At 43.2% G+C, this 16,602-nt stretch overlaps 1 protein-coding gene across 16 annotated transcripts in view; it reads right to left on the reverse strand.

The window, feature by feature from the left end:
• EIF4G3 (eukaryotic translation initiation factor 4 gamma 3) overlaps positions 1-16,602 on the reverse strand; it is a 505,170-nt gene that overhangs the window by 223,055 nt on the left and 265,513 nt on the right. For all 16 annotated transcript variants that reach the window (XR_012642393.1, XM_074976024.1, XM_074976018.1 and 13 more), the window contains 2 exons: positions 8,311-8,405; positions 4,392-4,641 (listed from right to left, as the gene is read on the reverse strand). Coding sequence is in view for 15 of the 16 variants with exons in the window: in XM_074976024.1 (XP_074832125.1) it covers positions 4,392-4,641; positions 8,311-8,405 (345 nt within the window). In the remaining variant the exon portion in view is untranslated. The remainder of the gene's footprint in view (positions 1-4,391; positions 4,642-8,310; positions 8,406-16,602) is intronic.

Below are 16,602 nucleotides of genomic sequence, written 5' to 3' on the forward strand. Positions count from 1 at the left end.
ACAAAATGGGTTGACTTCCAGGTATTGTATGCTTGAGGTAGAACATTACTCAAAAGCAATGTGAACATTTTAGGTTTTCGTTTGACAATCTCAATTTTTAAGGTAAGAAATAGAAGAACTAAGGACAAGGACAACTGCAGATGAACAGTCAGGCATACAGGTTATTAAGTTTTTTTTATCCATTTATTTAAGGCTTTTTCAAAAGGAAGCAGCTGACTGTGGTAGGGAAAGAGAATAATTTACTTGTCTGAAAACACAGTGTAAACCATCAGTCTACACAAAATTAGCGTCTCAGTATCTGGAGCCATGATTTTCTCTGTTGACTTCAGTGTTTGAAATTAGAAAAGGGAAAAAATGGTTATTTATGTCTCAAAACTGGCTCTTTGAAATGCATTGCTCATATGTCCATTCCACATAGATGCATGCATGCTGTGTGTAAAGTTTCTGCAAGTATGTTCCCCTAGCGGTACCTGTTGGGTCAGTTCAGATGTCTCCTGGAATCTCACCTTCTTAGTGCCACATATAGGGCCCTACCAACCTGCCTCCTCTTCAGTTCTTTCTAGTTCATATGAGTCTTGGAATGGACATGAGTAACATGTCTCAAAGAACAAGTTATAAGAGGTAGATAACCATTTTTAATTCTTTGCATGCTTGCACATGTAGATTCCAAGTAGTGACTTCCAAGAAGTATAAGAAAAGCAGGGATGGAACTTACTGATTCAACAACTAAAGCAGCACTTTATCAAATACTGCATCATCCCTGGCAGGCTAAGTAATGGCATAGTGAGAAATAAAGATGTGAACTGATGAACCATGTCATGGCCCTCCAGATTCCCTGAGTCAGGACCTGTTCCACGAATACCACCAAGGCAGACTCTGCCATTGTGGAATGCACTGTTAATGCGGAGGCCACCTTCTAATCATAACATGACCAGATACAGGAAGTGATCCATGATGAAATTCTTTGCCAAGACACTGGGGGGCCCTTCATCCTGTCCACTACTGAGACAAACAGCTAGTTAATATTTTGAAATTGCTTGGTCTACTCAATATAAAAGACCAATGCCCACTCAATAGCTAGGAAATGGAGTTTTTTCCCCTAAATTGTTAGTGTGTGGCTTGGGGAAAATTCTGCAGAAAAATGTCCTAATAAGCATGAAAGAGAGACAGCATATGGAAGAAAGGGTGGATGAGGACGGAGCTCTATTTTGTCCTTGCACAGGATAGCAGAAGAAAGTTGGGATATTAGAGCCGTAAGTTCAGACAGACATCTAGTTGAGGTTATTGCTACCAGAAACACCAACTTTCATGACATGCATAGTAGCGAGTATGTTGCTATGGGTTTGGCAGGAGGCTCATCTGCCTTGAAGAACTAGAATGTACTTGTAGTTACAACTGTCAAGTCCTTTAATAAAACGATTGGCCATTTGGTTAGTGAAGACTGGCTGACAACTCCTGGGTGAAACACTGAAATGGCATCCAGAATGACCTTTACTGACAATACCAACAGTCCTTGCTGCTGTAACTGGACCATATGGTCCAAGACAAAGGGTACTGATGACTGCATTAGAGAAGTATGAGTCCCCAAAAACAAATTGAGAATCTTTTCCTTTTGAACACGCAGGTGGCCTTAGTGGATGTTTCCTACTGCCAAAAAGCACCTTCCTAATGGGCTCAGAGCATGTCAACTTTCATGGATTTAACCATGAAGCTTCATGCTGTGAGGGAAGAGATCTGAGATTAGGATGTCAGAGACAGCTGAGACCTTGGGTGATCAAGTCTGGAACTAAAGACAGGATAACTGGAGCGTCAACCAGTAGCACCAGGAGTGTGTTATACCACTGCTGACAGGGCTAGACTGGCACTATCAATATCATAAGGGTCCTTTGTTTCTAACCTTGAGCCGAACCTTGTAGATGAGTGGAAAAGGTGGATATGTGTAGAACAGGTGGCCTTTCCAAGGAAGGAGGAAAGCATCCACAGACAAGCCCAGGATGTGATTCAGAAAGGAAAAGAACTGGTAACAACTATTTTAACCATTATCAGATTAACATTATACAGCTTATAGCAATATGACAAAGCGCTGTGTGCATCAGCCAAAGCCATGGCAAAGCCTTTGTCACTCGAAGGCAGAAGGCATTTAAGCACCTGGGAATGACACAACTTTTACTCAATTGCCAGTAAAAAAAAAAAAAAAAAAAAAAGTCATGCAGCACTTTAAACACTAACAAAATAATTTATTAGGTTGTTGGGCAGAACCACAAACATCACCTAATACAGTACTTTGTTTAAAGTCTTTAAAGTGCTACATGACAGCTTTTTTTGTTTTGTTGTGATACAGACTAACATGGCTATGTCTCTTATTATTCAATTGCCAGTGTAGACAAAGCCAAAGAGTCCACTCAGGGATCATTCAAAGTGTCAGTCTGAAGATGTGGCAGGACGGCATGAGCCTATATGTGGTGTCATGAAGACACGACTTCAGGAGTGCTTGAACAAACTCAACAAGTACCACTACAGGAAAAACCTTCCAGTGACCTGGCACACCTACTTGGAATCAACATGAGCAAGCACTTGAAGAACATCTACTTGTTCAACAACCAGGTTGATTAATCACACCCAAAAATTAGGAAATATACAGGTTGCACCTCCTTACATCATCACTCCCTGGTCCAGCAACATCCCTCATCTGGCAGGACCAGGGATGTTCCTCGACTAGAGAGATGGGACAGGAGGGCAAGCAAGTGGCAGCCCCATGGGGGGCAGCGAGACCTGGGCCGGAGGTGACATTCCCAGGCAGCCCCGCAGGGGACTGAGGGCAGAGCACCAGCATCTCCTGGCAGCTACAGGCAGGGGTGGGACCAGAGTGCTGGCGTCCCCCGGCAACCCTATGCAGGACTGGGGCTGGAGTGCCAGTGTCTCCCGAAAGCCCCACAGTACTGAAGTGCTAGATGGGGGGCTAAGAAGCCAGCTGCAGTGTCTAGTTACGGCTGGAAGGCCCAGGAGACGTGGCTAGAGGGCCAGTGGGGAGTGGCCAGCAACTGGGGGATATTAACTTCCCTTGTGTGGGACCACTGAGGCTGCAAGGGTGCTGGACCAGAGAGGTGCAACCTGTATTTTTATCTGAAGCACATCAGATTCTTTTCTGTGTGTTTTAATGATACTGAACTGCACTGCTGTTAACTACCTATGTCATCAGTCTATTTTATTAAACTTTTCTTCTGCTGTTTTTCTACTATTTCCTTATTTAATTCCTTTGAGCCTGGAGTTCTGATTATCATTTATGACATTATCCATTCTTGTGTGAACAACAAAGGATTATAGCACCTACACACTTCACAGTGTTTTTCAGCCAGAGATCTCAGTGTTTTTATCTTTACGTCCATAGCTTGAAGAGGGGCAGATAATTAGGACTGGACAGAATATTAACATTCATTATATTCTTTTTTTTTAATTCAGCATAGATTTGCAATGGATCATCTTCTCCAACTGGGACCAGTTTAGAAACAGGAGGTTTTGAACATTTGGATAGAAATGAGATGCCAGTATGTTAGATAAGGTCATATGTAACTTTTCTGGCATTGAAATCTATGAAACTGTACAAATGGGTAATTTTTTAAAAGAACTATACCACTTGGTTTGATATTCAGTAGTTAAATCTGACAGTGTAATCTCTTAAACCCACTTTAAATAAAATTCAGTCGGTTTATATTAAAGCAAAGCCATGTATATTATTGAAAAGATACAATGGTTCAGTTTTGTTTCAGTACTGGCCTTGTAAACCCAGGGTTGTGACTTCAAGCCAGTAAGAGGCCTTTTAGGGGTCTGGAGCAAATAGATTAAAAAAAAATCTGTCATGGATGATACTTGGTCCTGCTGTGAGTGCTGGGAACTGGATCTGATGACCTTTCAAAGTCCCTTCCAGTTCTATGAGATAGGTATAAGTATTATTGTTCTGGTGCCTCCTTTAATCAGATTCTAAAATTAAGAGGACTTCTCAGCTCAATTTCAAAAGTCAGGTGCATGGCAGCTCCCTCACACAGCCACACAGCCATAACCACGCAGCCACACAGCAGGCATATTGTAAATTAAAGCAGCCAGGAATTTTATTTTCTCACATTTTCCCTCTACAGTATTTACTTCTCTGTCATCATCATAAATGAAAAAAATGACACTTTCTATATTGTGTCTTCCTAGAAGGGCTCTATAAGACTGTACATCAGCAAAATCCCAATATTGTAAAATACAACATCTCCCAGTGTGACCATATTGCTTTCAGTCCATAAGTATCCTCCTTTTCTTTGGGTCCATGTAGCATTCCTTATATGTTCTGAAGGAAGGGGGGAAGACAGAAAATAATATATTCAGGTAGGATGGAAGACCAGATTTACCTGGTTTATACTGGTACACTAGTCCGTCACCAGAGCTCTCAATGGAACCTGAACTAGCATCTGCTCCTTCACTTTCCGAAATGCACTCAGCACCATTGTGTACAGGCTCTGCTTCTTGCTCTCCATTTTCTTCCTCAATTTTTGCTTTTTTAAATTCAGAAGTATCTCTTTCCAGGTGGAACCCATGGCTCATATTATCCTGTTCTGATTCAGGTACTTTATCCCCTGAAAGTTCCTCTTCTGTTTTAGGCTGAAGCACAAGCAAAAGAGAGATTCTGATTAAAAACACTTTCCAAAATGCTCAAAAGTAACTGCATACTATTTACTACAACATATTTACTCAACGCTGTGATGTTAATGTATCTTAATCTATGACAAGCACAGCTATGATGAAACAGATAATTTACTCAAAATGCAATATCTCATTTGCTGAGATAACTGCCAATTAAAAATATAACTGGAATGGCTTAATGTTACCTACGAAGTCCATATTGCAGTTGAGTAAGAATGAAACAGTTAAGCTCTGTAATATGATGGTCAGGAGTAACAAACAGCAAACGAAACCCGGACAATCTCTGACTTCCTCATCTGATCGAGAGCAGCAGCTCCTTTTAAAGTAGGGAAGAACCCTGCACATAGGGGTAATTACTTTAAATAAAAAACGCCTGTTGTAAATTGGAGCAGTTTCCAGTAAATGAAGCTAACATAACTCATAAGTTCAATTTCATCTGACTATTATTTCTCAGTATTTTGCATATTATACTGGGCTATTAATTTGGAATGCTCCAAGATATCAGCCTTTTTCAGATTACATACAGTTCAGTCCTATCACAGAATCACAGGGCTGGAAAGGACCTCAGAAGGTCAGCCAGTCCAGCCCCCTGCTTCAAGCAAGATCAACCCCCACTAAGTCATCCCAGCCAGGACGCTGTCAAGCTGGGACTTAAAAACCTCAAGGGATGGAGAATCCACCACCTCTCTGGGCAACGCATTCCAATGCTTCACCACCCGCCTGGTGAAGTAGTTTTTCCTAATATCTAACCTACACCTTTCCCTCTTCAACTTCAGACTATTACTCCTTGTTCTACCTTCTCAGATCACTGAGAACAGTTTCCCACCCTCCTTTTTAGAGCTCCCCTTCAGGAAGTTGAAGGCTGCTATTAAATCATCTCTAAGTCTTATCTTCTGTAAACTAAACAAACCCAAATCCCTCAGCCTATCCTTATACGTTTTGTGCTCCAGACCCTTAATCATTTTTGTCGCCCTTCGCTGAACCTGCTCCAGCAAATCCACATCCTTTTTATACCGGGGGGCCCAAAACTGGACACAATATTCCAGATGTGGCTTCACCAGTGCTGAATAAATACTTTATTCCTGGAAATCCAATTTCAAACTACATTCCCCAATTAAAAGAATGGTTCAATTAATTTATGATACTTAAAAGAGGAATTTGTCATTTCGCTATCTAAAACAAAATATTCAAAAATGCTGTCTCTACTGTTCTAGGTACAGAATTTATAAACTTACTGAATTTTTCTTCAACTAAATTAGGCTTCCGTGAAAATGACAAATGGTTTTTGAGACTGAGTTCTCAGCTGAGTGATGAAAAAAGACAGCAACTGCTAGTTTTCCTAGTATTATCACCTGCCAGTTTCCTTCACACTCTAGCTTGGAAAGGAGTGTGATGGTGACTTTAATTTCCATGGTCCATTATATAATTAGCTTGTCTGTTGAATATACCAACTTGGGGGCAAACTGTGATGGGAAGATATTTAATGTGAAAGTGTGATGTAAGCTCCTGACCAAGAATTGGATAGACACCTACTTAGACTGTGTGACATCTAAGATGAAGATCCTAGAACATACACCTCTCAATTTCTGTTTCTAGGAGCAGAGAATCATGATTAATTCTGCAGATATTGGCACAATACTTCTACAGAAGAAGGATGACAGAGATGCAGTAAAATGATTTGAACAATGAGAGAAAGTTGTGGAATGAATGGCCTGCCAACATGCAGCACATTCTCAGAAAAGACAATGAACAATGCTACAAGTTACCCAGTTTGGGTAAGGCAGGCAATTTTTTCTAGTTGTACTGACAGAGGACAGTTTTAATCAACCCTATTACAGACCCTATTAGTAACTCCCCCTTTTTCACAATGTCTTCTAATTCTAGTTTTACCCAGTTAATTTAAAATATATTTTGGAAGTTATCCTACAGGAATGTAAACTTAAGGAATATCACTAGGCTTTTGGAAGTTATCCTACAGGAATGTAAACTTAAGGAATATCACTAGGCTTTTAAGTAGCTTTCTTAAAAAGTCATGTCGGGCTACCACTCATGATAGACACCAGACTTTTGTGCACAGAACAGTTAAAATCAAATACGTACAAACATGCCTTACGAACAGAAGTTTTAATTTAACTTTCAAATTACCTTTGCATTCTTCATAGTGTAACAGATTGAGAACACAACCACACAACATGTTTAAAATTATTCAGCATGCTTAAAAATTATTTGACAAATTATATCAAGTTATGAATACAATACTTCTGTGAGGGAAAAGGGTTAGTACAGAATAGCTATGCTAACACTAAAACAGACCCGTTCCCCATGACTTTTATTCCCTGGAAAAAACAGGTGCTGCGAATGCTGCAGTTGCAGCTCTTGTCACTTTGTCACTCTGTAGAGTCCATCACCCAAGCTGAGAAGTTTGACTGAAAGGGTAGGAATGAAAATGCAGATATTTGAGGTTGAGTGCGCAGCTGGGACAAATGGGAAGAAAATAAGATACCACTGACTGAAAACTGAGGTTTTTCTACCTTCAATATCTAAGCATGAACTACTCCCTATACTACCCTCAACTTAGTATCACAACATATAACATTGACTGACAGCACAGACCTGATAGCACAAAGAGAAGCAGATAATTAAGTCCAGAAACTAGTTTAATCACCAAACATGTATCGATAAAGCCCAGTAAGACAAACTGTTATGACATGAATGCACTTGTATTAGTTTTTTGTTTAAGTCTCTGTAAAATCAGTACAACACTCTGACTTTCAACAGTTTCTGCACTTAAACATGTGAAGAAGACTCCCTAATAAGGCTTTTTAGTGGTAATAGTTGCATAACTCTCTTTACTTGCCATACATTAGGGAAGGAAACCCATTAAAATTCCTAGTGCTCTAACCCTAATGACTGCCAGTGCCCTTTAAAAAGTTAAATTCTGCCCTTCAAGATGTACTTCAATAATCCCTTTGAATTCAGTGAGAGATGTACAACTTCATCCAATGTTTATCATCTGTCCCTTAATGCAGATGGTGGCCCATATCAGACTATCAGAAAGTAGTATCTTACACCAGTGAAAACTTGAGAGAACAGGTACAGAGAAGTCTTTGATTTACTGAAAATTTTCCCTGTACATGTAGCTACTATTGATATGTAGGTTTGCATAAAACATCAACGCTTTTACATCTCAGCTTGTCCTCCTGCTTGATTCTGCCCTAAGGACATAGTTCTTTGTTCATGACATCACAAATACAGCATTGTGAAGGAGAAAGGCATGTTATGATGCTCAATACCAATATCTGGGATGAATTATTGAGCAGCTCTCATGGGTTCCAAAGGGAGATCTATCCAATCTTTCACTTGAATTGTGTTAGTTATGTGTGACACTGAGTGAGATGAGGATATAAATTAGACAAAATGAAGGCAAATTTAGGTATTCAAAGGAGCTGAAGAGTACTATGTATTTAAAGTAAATTGGAATGTATCTGACAGTTTTTCCCCACTATCAAGTCTATTTACACCTTCTAAGCTAAATGAATAGTAGCATGCTGCCCAAGCTAGTCAGTCTTACAAGACGATTACGCTACCTTGAAAGTAAAATATAGGAAGATTTACCCTGACCCTTACCTCTGTTTCTGTTTCTGTCTCTAACACCTCCTCAGCAGCTTGTATCCCATCTTTTGGCTTCTTCTGTATCTTTGGTTCAGTTACAGTTGTTTGGGCTGCAATATAAGTTTGTATCCATTACTTATCAACAGCAAATCTTGCTTAGAATGGTCAGGTCCTGAGCACTGGCTTTCACTCTCCCTTGAGCTTTGCTTTTAACCACCCAGGAAAAACAAAAACAGCCAAACCATTCCACAGAGCTAAGACCTAAATGATCAGTTTTTACCAAAAAAAACAGTGACACCTAAGTGGTCAGAGCCACGTTAGGATAAGACAGAATTTTTACAAACCATCTTTCCATGCTCCAACACAACGGTTCCCACACTTTCTAGCATCATGCCCCACTCTTCATTTTTGAGAAATTTCCCCACCCCCTCCCGCCTTTTCTTTACCATCATCCTACCACCCCTTTAACACAAAATTCAATTCATAATTTAAAATAAACACAAAAACTTGATATAAAATATTATTTAAAATTAAAAATAAGCACACATAGTTTTTCTTGGCCCCGTGCAGGTTCCTGGTGCAGCCCCAGCTGGTCAGCTACCTGAGCCCCATGCCAACTGCCAGAGCTGACCACGACAGCTACCTGCCTGAGACCTGCGCTGCCAGAGCTGCCCACCCGAGCCCTGTGCCACCAGGGCCAGTCAGCCACCTGCCTGAGACAGTCGCCTGCCTACCCGCCGGATGTCTGAGCCCGGCACTGCTGGGACCAGCTGCCTGCCCACCAGCCACCTGCCCCAGCCACTGGCCAAATGCCCGAGCTGCCCACCTAAGCCCCATGTTTCCAGGGCCAGCTGCCTGCCTGCCTGCCATCCCAAGCAGCCCAAGCCCCATGTTGCTGGGGCCAGTGACCAAGGCCCCACATTGCTGGAGGCAGCCACCTGCCTGCCAGCCCAAACCACCTGACCCCCACGCTGCCAGGGCCAGCCACCAGTCCAAGCTGCCTGAACCCTGCGATGCCAGGCCAGCTCCCCAACCACTGCAATTCCTACAAGCCAGCTGGCTGCCCAAGCCCCACAAGCCCAGTGAGCCGCCTGCCCAAGACCCTCCCATCCCACAAAACCAGGAACTACCAGCCCCTTGCTCTTACCCTGTTCCCATCCCCCTCACCTGAGCCAGGTACCTCCAGCCTCCCAGCGAATGCTATCCTCCTCCTCTCCCCACACTCACTCATCTTTGCAGGGGTTAAATAGCTCCACATGGGTCTTCGCCGGCTGCCTGCTTTTTATAGCAGCTGTGCCAGATCACTCATGTAAAACGGCAGGGGCTGAGAGCTGGAAGCAAAGGCCGGCTCTTTCTTCAGGTGGGTGAATGATGGAGGGGGCTGGGTTGCCTGGCCCTCCTGCTCCCCCCAGAATTTCTTCACACACCTCAGTTTGGGAAACCTTGCTCTAAAAAGTACTTTAATGAGCAAGGAGTTAACAACTGGTAATACAATGGCAATGAGGAAAATACACAGCAATACTTCACACAATATAATTGTCTGAAAGAGTACTACTCTTGACCGGAATACTGGGTAATGCCTGATAATTTTCCCCCAACCATGTCCTAAGATTTTTAATTACTACATCACCAGCAACTAGAAACAAGGCAACATGTTTTAATATCTCATATCCAAATTGCATAGCTTATTTCACGTAGATTTCAAAACTGGATAGTAGCCTTCAACTTCCTGAAAGGGAGCTCTAAAGAGCGTGGAGAGAGGCTGTTCTTAATAGTGTGGGATGGCAGAAGAAAGAGCAATGGTCTCAAGTTATAGAGGGAGAGGTGCAGGTTGGATATTAGGAAAAACTATTTCACCAGGAAGGTGGTGAAGCATTGGAATGTTTTCCCTAGAGAGTTGGTGGAATCTCCATCCCGAGAGGTTTTTATGTCTCAGCTTGACAAGCCCTGGTTGGGATGATTTGGTTAGGGCTGATCCTGCTTTAGGCAAGGGGCTGGACAAAATGACCTCCTAAGGTCCCTTCCACCCCTAGGATTCTATGCTATGGAATATTAACACTCAAGAGAAAAAGATGGACAAAAATATATTCATACAAAATCTCTGTGATTGTGACTATCAGCTCTACCAGATTTGGCAACATATATCTATACGTAACCTCAAGCATGCAAAAAAACTCAGTGGGAAACAAAAGTTTTTTTTAAAAGCATAGATCCATTTCCCCCCCGCCCTTCAATTACAAACCCCACTGCAATATCAGAAAGATGATGGGAAACAGATTAACTGTAGAATTTGTGTATTTCAGAAAACACATATTGGCTATGTCTACACTAGCCAAAAACTTCGAAATTGCCATGCAAATGGCCATTTCAAAGTTTACTAATGAAGCGCTGAAATACATATTCAGCGCCTCATTAGCATGCGGGCGGCCGCAGACTTCGAAATTGACACGGCTCGCCACCGCATGGCTCGTCCGGACAGGGCTCCCTTTTGAAAGCACCCCGGCTACTTCAAAGTCCCCTTATTCCCATCTGCTCATGGCAATTTCGAAGTTTTTGGCTAGCGTAGACACGGCCATTACATTTGTAATTGCTCTGGAATAGCTTACTGTTAAAACACTGCTCCATGAAACAGTAATTAAATGTCTGACAGTGCACAAAGAAATAAAAAATTATTTCAAGATTGGAATTCAAGTGTGATGAATCAATCTTACAAACAACATTTTCATTTTAAATATATTGTAGCAGGGTCAGCCCAGAGAGCTCTAGTAGACTGGGAGCTGGCACCCCGAGAGCTGGCAGCCCAAAGTGAAAAAAGTATCAGAGGGGCATCTGATGAAGTGGGTCTATCTGTTAGTCTATAAGGTGTCACAGGACTTCTTGCTGTTTTCAAAGGGAGACCTGCTAAATACAAGCACAGGGCTGCAGAGCAATTACAAGCAGCTGGGAGGGGGCTGGCTCAGGCAGACTGGGGCTGGCTGACTCCACTGCTGGTTTGATGAACGCATTTAAAAACCCTCCAAGGTTGGAAGGTTGAGGAGAGAGTTGGTGGATAGGGAGAGAGGTGTAGGAGAGGCAGAGAAAAAGCAGAGCAAAAAAGCAAAAGCCTGTGAGGGAGTCAGACCAACTCCAGATCAGAAACACCAGGGGAGGGAATAATAGGGTAATAGTAAGGGGCATAATGAGGCCCCAACTTAACGAAGTGGAAGCAATACAAAATTGGCCCAAGCAACCAAGAAGAAGCAGGTCAGGGCATTTCTAGGACTGGCTGAATACTACCACTGACTCATTCCCCAATTCACTTCCAGGTCATATCCCTTGACTGACTGACCCGTGGCCCCAATATCATAAAATGCACCACTGCAGAGGAAGAAGCTTTTGTGGATCTGAAAGCTGCCCTCTGCAGTGACCCAGTCCTCATAGCTCCTGATTTTAAAAGGTAGTTTATCCTGAGCACCTCATGCCTTGCAAGTGGGGTTAGGGGCAGTGATGTCACAAATGGTTGGGGAAGAACAACACCTGGTTCTATACGTCACTAGAAAGCTCCTGCCAAGGGAACAAGGATACGTCATCATAGAAAGGGAATGCCTTGCAGTGAAATGGACCATGGAAAGCCTCCACTATTACTTGATCAGACGGAAGTTCACCCTTGTCACCGATCATGCACCCCTACAAGGGATGCATCAAAACAAAAACAAGAATGAGAGGGAAACCAAGTGGTTCCTGTCCCCGCATTTTCCATTTCCTGGTGCAACACAGATCAGGAGTCCAGCATGCAAATGTGGGTGGCCTGTCAGTAATGTACTGTTTCCTGACCTAAGTAGCCCAATCGCCTGGTGTTGAACAGCTGGCAGAACAGGGGAGTTGAGGGGATGTGTGGCAGGCTCAGGCCAGAGGGCTCTGGCACAGGGCGAGACTGGCAGTCCAAAAGGGAAAAAGACCAGCTGAATACAAGCAGAGGGCAGCAGGGCAATTACAAGCAGCTGGGAGGGAGCTGGCTCAGGCCAATTGGGGCCAGCTGATTCCACTGCCAGCTTGAAGAAGGCCTTTAAAAACCCTCCACAATTGGAAGGTTGGGGAGAGAGTGGCTCGACGGGACAAAAGGTGTAGGAGAGACAGAGAGCAAGTAAAGCAAAAGAGCAGATATCTGAGAAGGAGTCAGACCAACTGCAGCTCAGAAACAACAGGTGAGAGTCCCAAGAGGAGTGGATGGCATTCTCCTACTCTCTGGATCGTCACCTGGTTGTGGTGAGTTAGCTTGCGTGTTCCAATGAACCCAAGAGCAATGCCATAGGGAGTCTCATAATCTCAGCAGGGTCACCCATGGCAGCAAGATCAAAAGGGAAGGTCCAGACAAAGAACGATCCTAAAAGTGCTCAATCCTACAAAGGCCGATGAAGGCTGCAGCAGACATGAGACTCCCAGTTGTCATGGATCCCATACCAGTGGACCTGAGCTATCCATCAAGAACCATGTGGTGGCTGCAGTGAAACAATTCCCCCCAGTTAAAAGAAGTCACGCACAGATGTCTTCCACCGTGTATGACTCTCCTGAGCTCAAGCCATATGGCAGCTGACGAACGGTGACAGGAGCAGGATAGTGAAATCTGGAAGCTTTTAGTCACGAACCAGCACATGGGCGGTGAATGTACGCATCAGTTGTTCTGTTTCGAGGACTGAGCTGACAGAATGGTCCGGCTGCTGCATCTGCAAATGAGCACCTCTGTTTAGGATCCTCTCAGCTCACTCCACATGGGGAGAGGGCTAAAAAAGTTCACCTCTACCCCCCCCCGACCGGATAACCACATCCAGTGGGTTCACCTCCATGTGGTTGAAATGAAACAGTAAACTTTGCAACATGAACTATTCAGACTCTAATGGGCAACTTACACAGTGAATGACCCGAAAGACTCATGGCAATTATCGACCACAAGCTGCAACAATTCAACATCAATATAGCTGCCCTGGCAGAAACATGTAGATCAGAAGAAGGACAGCTAAGAGAAGGAGGCGAGGGTACACATCTTCCTGGAAAGGAAACCCAAAGGAAGAAAAACAAATTCATGGAATAGGATTTGCCATCAAAAGTGAACTGACCAAGATTCTATCTGAAGTCCCTGTCAGCATCAACGAGCGTCTCACGACTCTCCACTTCGACCATGCCAAAAACTAACGGGCAACTGTCATCGGTGCTTATGCACCAACTCTAGATGCCAAAGATGATTTGAAGGAGAAGTTCTACACTCAGCTGAACACAGTACTGAAAAACATACCCAAGAAAACAAGATTATTGTCTTACGGGATTTCAATGCGGTCTGAAGAGAAGTGGATCTCTGGCAGACTACCATTGGGAAAGGAGTCAGAAACAGCAACTCCAGGTGAGTGCGCCTCCATATAAAGTGCACGGAACAGGAGTTTGTCATTATGGATATCCTATTCTGCCAGAAAAACAAATTTAAGACCTCATGGCAATATCCTCAATCAAAGTACTGGCACCTTATAGACTATGTCATCATCCGGGCTCAGGACTGGCATGATGTCCTCATCACATATGCAATAACTAGTGCTGATGACTGCTGGAATGATCACTGCCTTATTAGATCAACAATGGCAAATAGAATTGCCACCAAATGGAGAAGTCAGAGGAAACAGATCCAACAAAAGAACAACGTACAAGGCTTGAAAGATCCCATCAGACAAAGTCTCTTCCAGATAGCACTCCAAAGGAAGCTGCCAACAGCACACCCTGAAGATGTAATAGATGGAATCCTCGCTGAAGTCTTCAAAGAAGGTGGTCCAGAGCTCCAGAATCAACTCCACCTCCTGATTCTCAACATCTGGGATAGGCAGCAGATGCTACAAGATTTCAGAGACACACTGATCACCAGTCTTTTCAAGAAGGGAGACAAATCAGACTGTGAAAACTATTGTGGCATCTGTCTCCTGGCAACAGCAGAGAAAATCTTAGCTCGAATTCTTGCAAACTGACTCCCGCTGCACTCAGAAGCAATTCTCCCAAAATCCCAATGCGGCTTCTGAGAATTCTGAGGAACAGTGGACAATATCTACACAGCACAGCAACTGAAAGAAAAATTTTGTGAACAAAACCTAGCCTTATATTTGAGTTTCATTGACCTGACCAAAGCATTCTACTGAGTCCATTGTAGTGCTCTCTGTACCATACTCTCAGATTTATTGAACCAAAAAATTCATTAGCATCTTAAGGCTGCTTCTCGATAACATGACTGTCACAGTATTAAGAAACAATGGATCCCAAACAATGGATCCCAAATGTGATCAAAACAGGAGTCAAGAAAGGCTGTGTCATTGTCCCATCACTGTTCTGCATCTTCATCACTATGATCCTTTTCCTCATTGATAGCAAGTTTCCAGATGGAGTGAAGATTGTCTATAGAATGAATGGGAAACTTTTCAACCTCAGGCAACTGAAGGCTAAAGCCAAGATCTCCACGATCTTCATCATGGAGCTCCAGTACTCAAATGAAAATATGCTTGCTGTTCTTTTCCCACAGCCCTTCAGCCCATCTGATGTGTCTTCGCTGAAGTGTAAGAGAACCTCGTCCTCATACTGAACATCAAGAAGACCAAGGTGCTCCAGCAACCTTCAATGATAGGACAATCTCATGCACCTTCTACTGAAGTCAACAGAGAACTGCTGGAAAACGTGGAACACTTCCCATACCTTGGAAGTCATCTTTCCACTAAAGTTGACTTTGACGCAGAAATCCAGCATTGTCTGAGCTGTGCAAGCTCTGCTTTCACTCACCAGAGACAAAGGTTCTTAGAAAACCAGGACATCTATCCCAAGATAAAGCTCCTTGTATGCCGTGCAGTGGTATATAACATACAAGCGTCACTTGAAGGCAACTGAACAATATCATCAACTCTGCCACAGGAGAATCCTAAATCTCTCTTGGGAGGACAGGCACATGAACACTAGTGTCCCGGAAGAGCTGAACATGACCAGCATTGAAGCCATTATCATTCATCGACAACTTTGTTCGACTGGTTACGTGGTTCAGATGTCTGACCAGCATCTCCCAAAACAGGTTCTGTTTTCCGAATTGGAGGAAGATCAGGGAGCACTGGGGGCCACCAGAAGTGATATAAGGAGACGCTGAAGGCACACATGAAAAATCACAGCATCTGTGTCGACACTAGGGAGAACCTTGCCCAAGACCATCCCCAGTGGAGACCAATAAACCGCGAAGGGGCGGTGCAAGTTGAGAGGTCCCACCACAGTGCAGACAAGGAGAGGTTGAAAAGCAGAAAACTGTGCCACGCTCCTCCAACAGGTACCAACACCTGTCTCTTCTGTGACAAGATCTGCAGCTCCAGAATGAGGCTGACCAGCCATCGACAGACACATAAATAGAAGGGTGACACGAAGACGTCCTACTCATTATTAAGTGACCACCAAAGAAGAGGATGGGCTCCCTTCAACACAGACACTTTGTTAAGCCCCAGCAAGAAAGGGGTGGGAGACTGATCAAGCAATAGCCTGAGTAAGAGGGGCCCTTCCCACAATATGAATTGAAAGAGGACAAATGATGGCGTGGTGTTTGATCAAAGTTTTATTGTAATGAAGATGGTGGTAACATCACCAATGAATTACGCATGTCATCTCAAAAAAGCATCAATAAAACCTTTACAACCACTCTACCATGTGTTCCATATTTGCTGAATGGTTTATAGAGAAACAATTTAAAAGTATTTCAGAGCCTTCCAATGAGACACGCTGTTACCATATTTCATCTCACCTATAAAATCAGATCCCACTGCAATGCAAAGGGAACTGAGCACCAAAATCCTTTAAGACCTTTTGACAATTTAGCCAGCTGGTCACACTGATGAGGAAGAAGAAAATGGCAACAAACAACTTAAAAACCACTACAACATTACCTGAATTCATTTTATGTATATATTATACCTTTACAATTTTAAGGTCTGATATCTTGCGACTTGTCTTGGCTAGTATATCTGTAAGGGTCCCAAGGAAAAGCTGGGGATTTCATCTTGCCAGGAAGTTCTCAAAGCTAATGGAAGAGGAGAGACCTAAAATTTCTCACTGGTATAGCAATGACTCCTTCACCTCTTAGAGAAGTGAAATTTTGGACAGCAGAGGGAGAACGGAAGAACGGTCATATTTAATTGGATTGGCCTGGTATTCTATCTTCCAAGAGTGGCCAATGCTAAGTGCATCACAGATAATCATACAACAATCTATGCCATGTCCCCCATTCCCAGGTTGTCAACCATATGCCAGGGACACTTTAGAGCACAGCTCTAT

The sequence above is a fragment of the Carettochelys insculpta genome, chromosome 23, assembly GCF_033958435.1.
Source record: "Carettochelys insculpta isolate YL-2023 chromosome 23, ASM3395843v1, whole genome shotgun sequence".
NCBI lineage: Eukaryota > Metazoa > Chordata > Testudines > Carettochelyidae > Carettochelys > Carettochelys insculpta.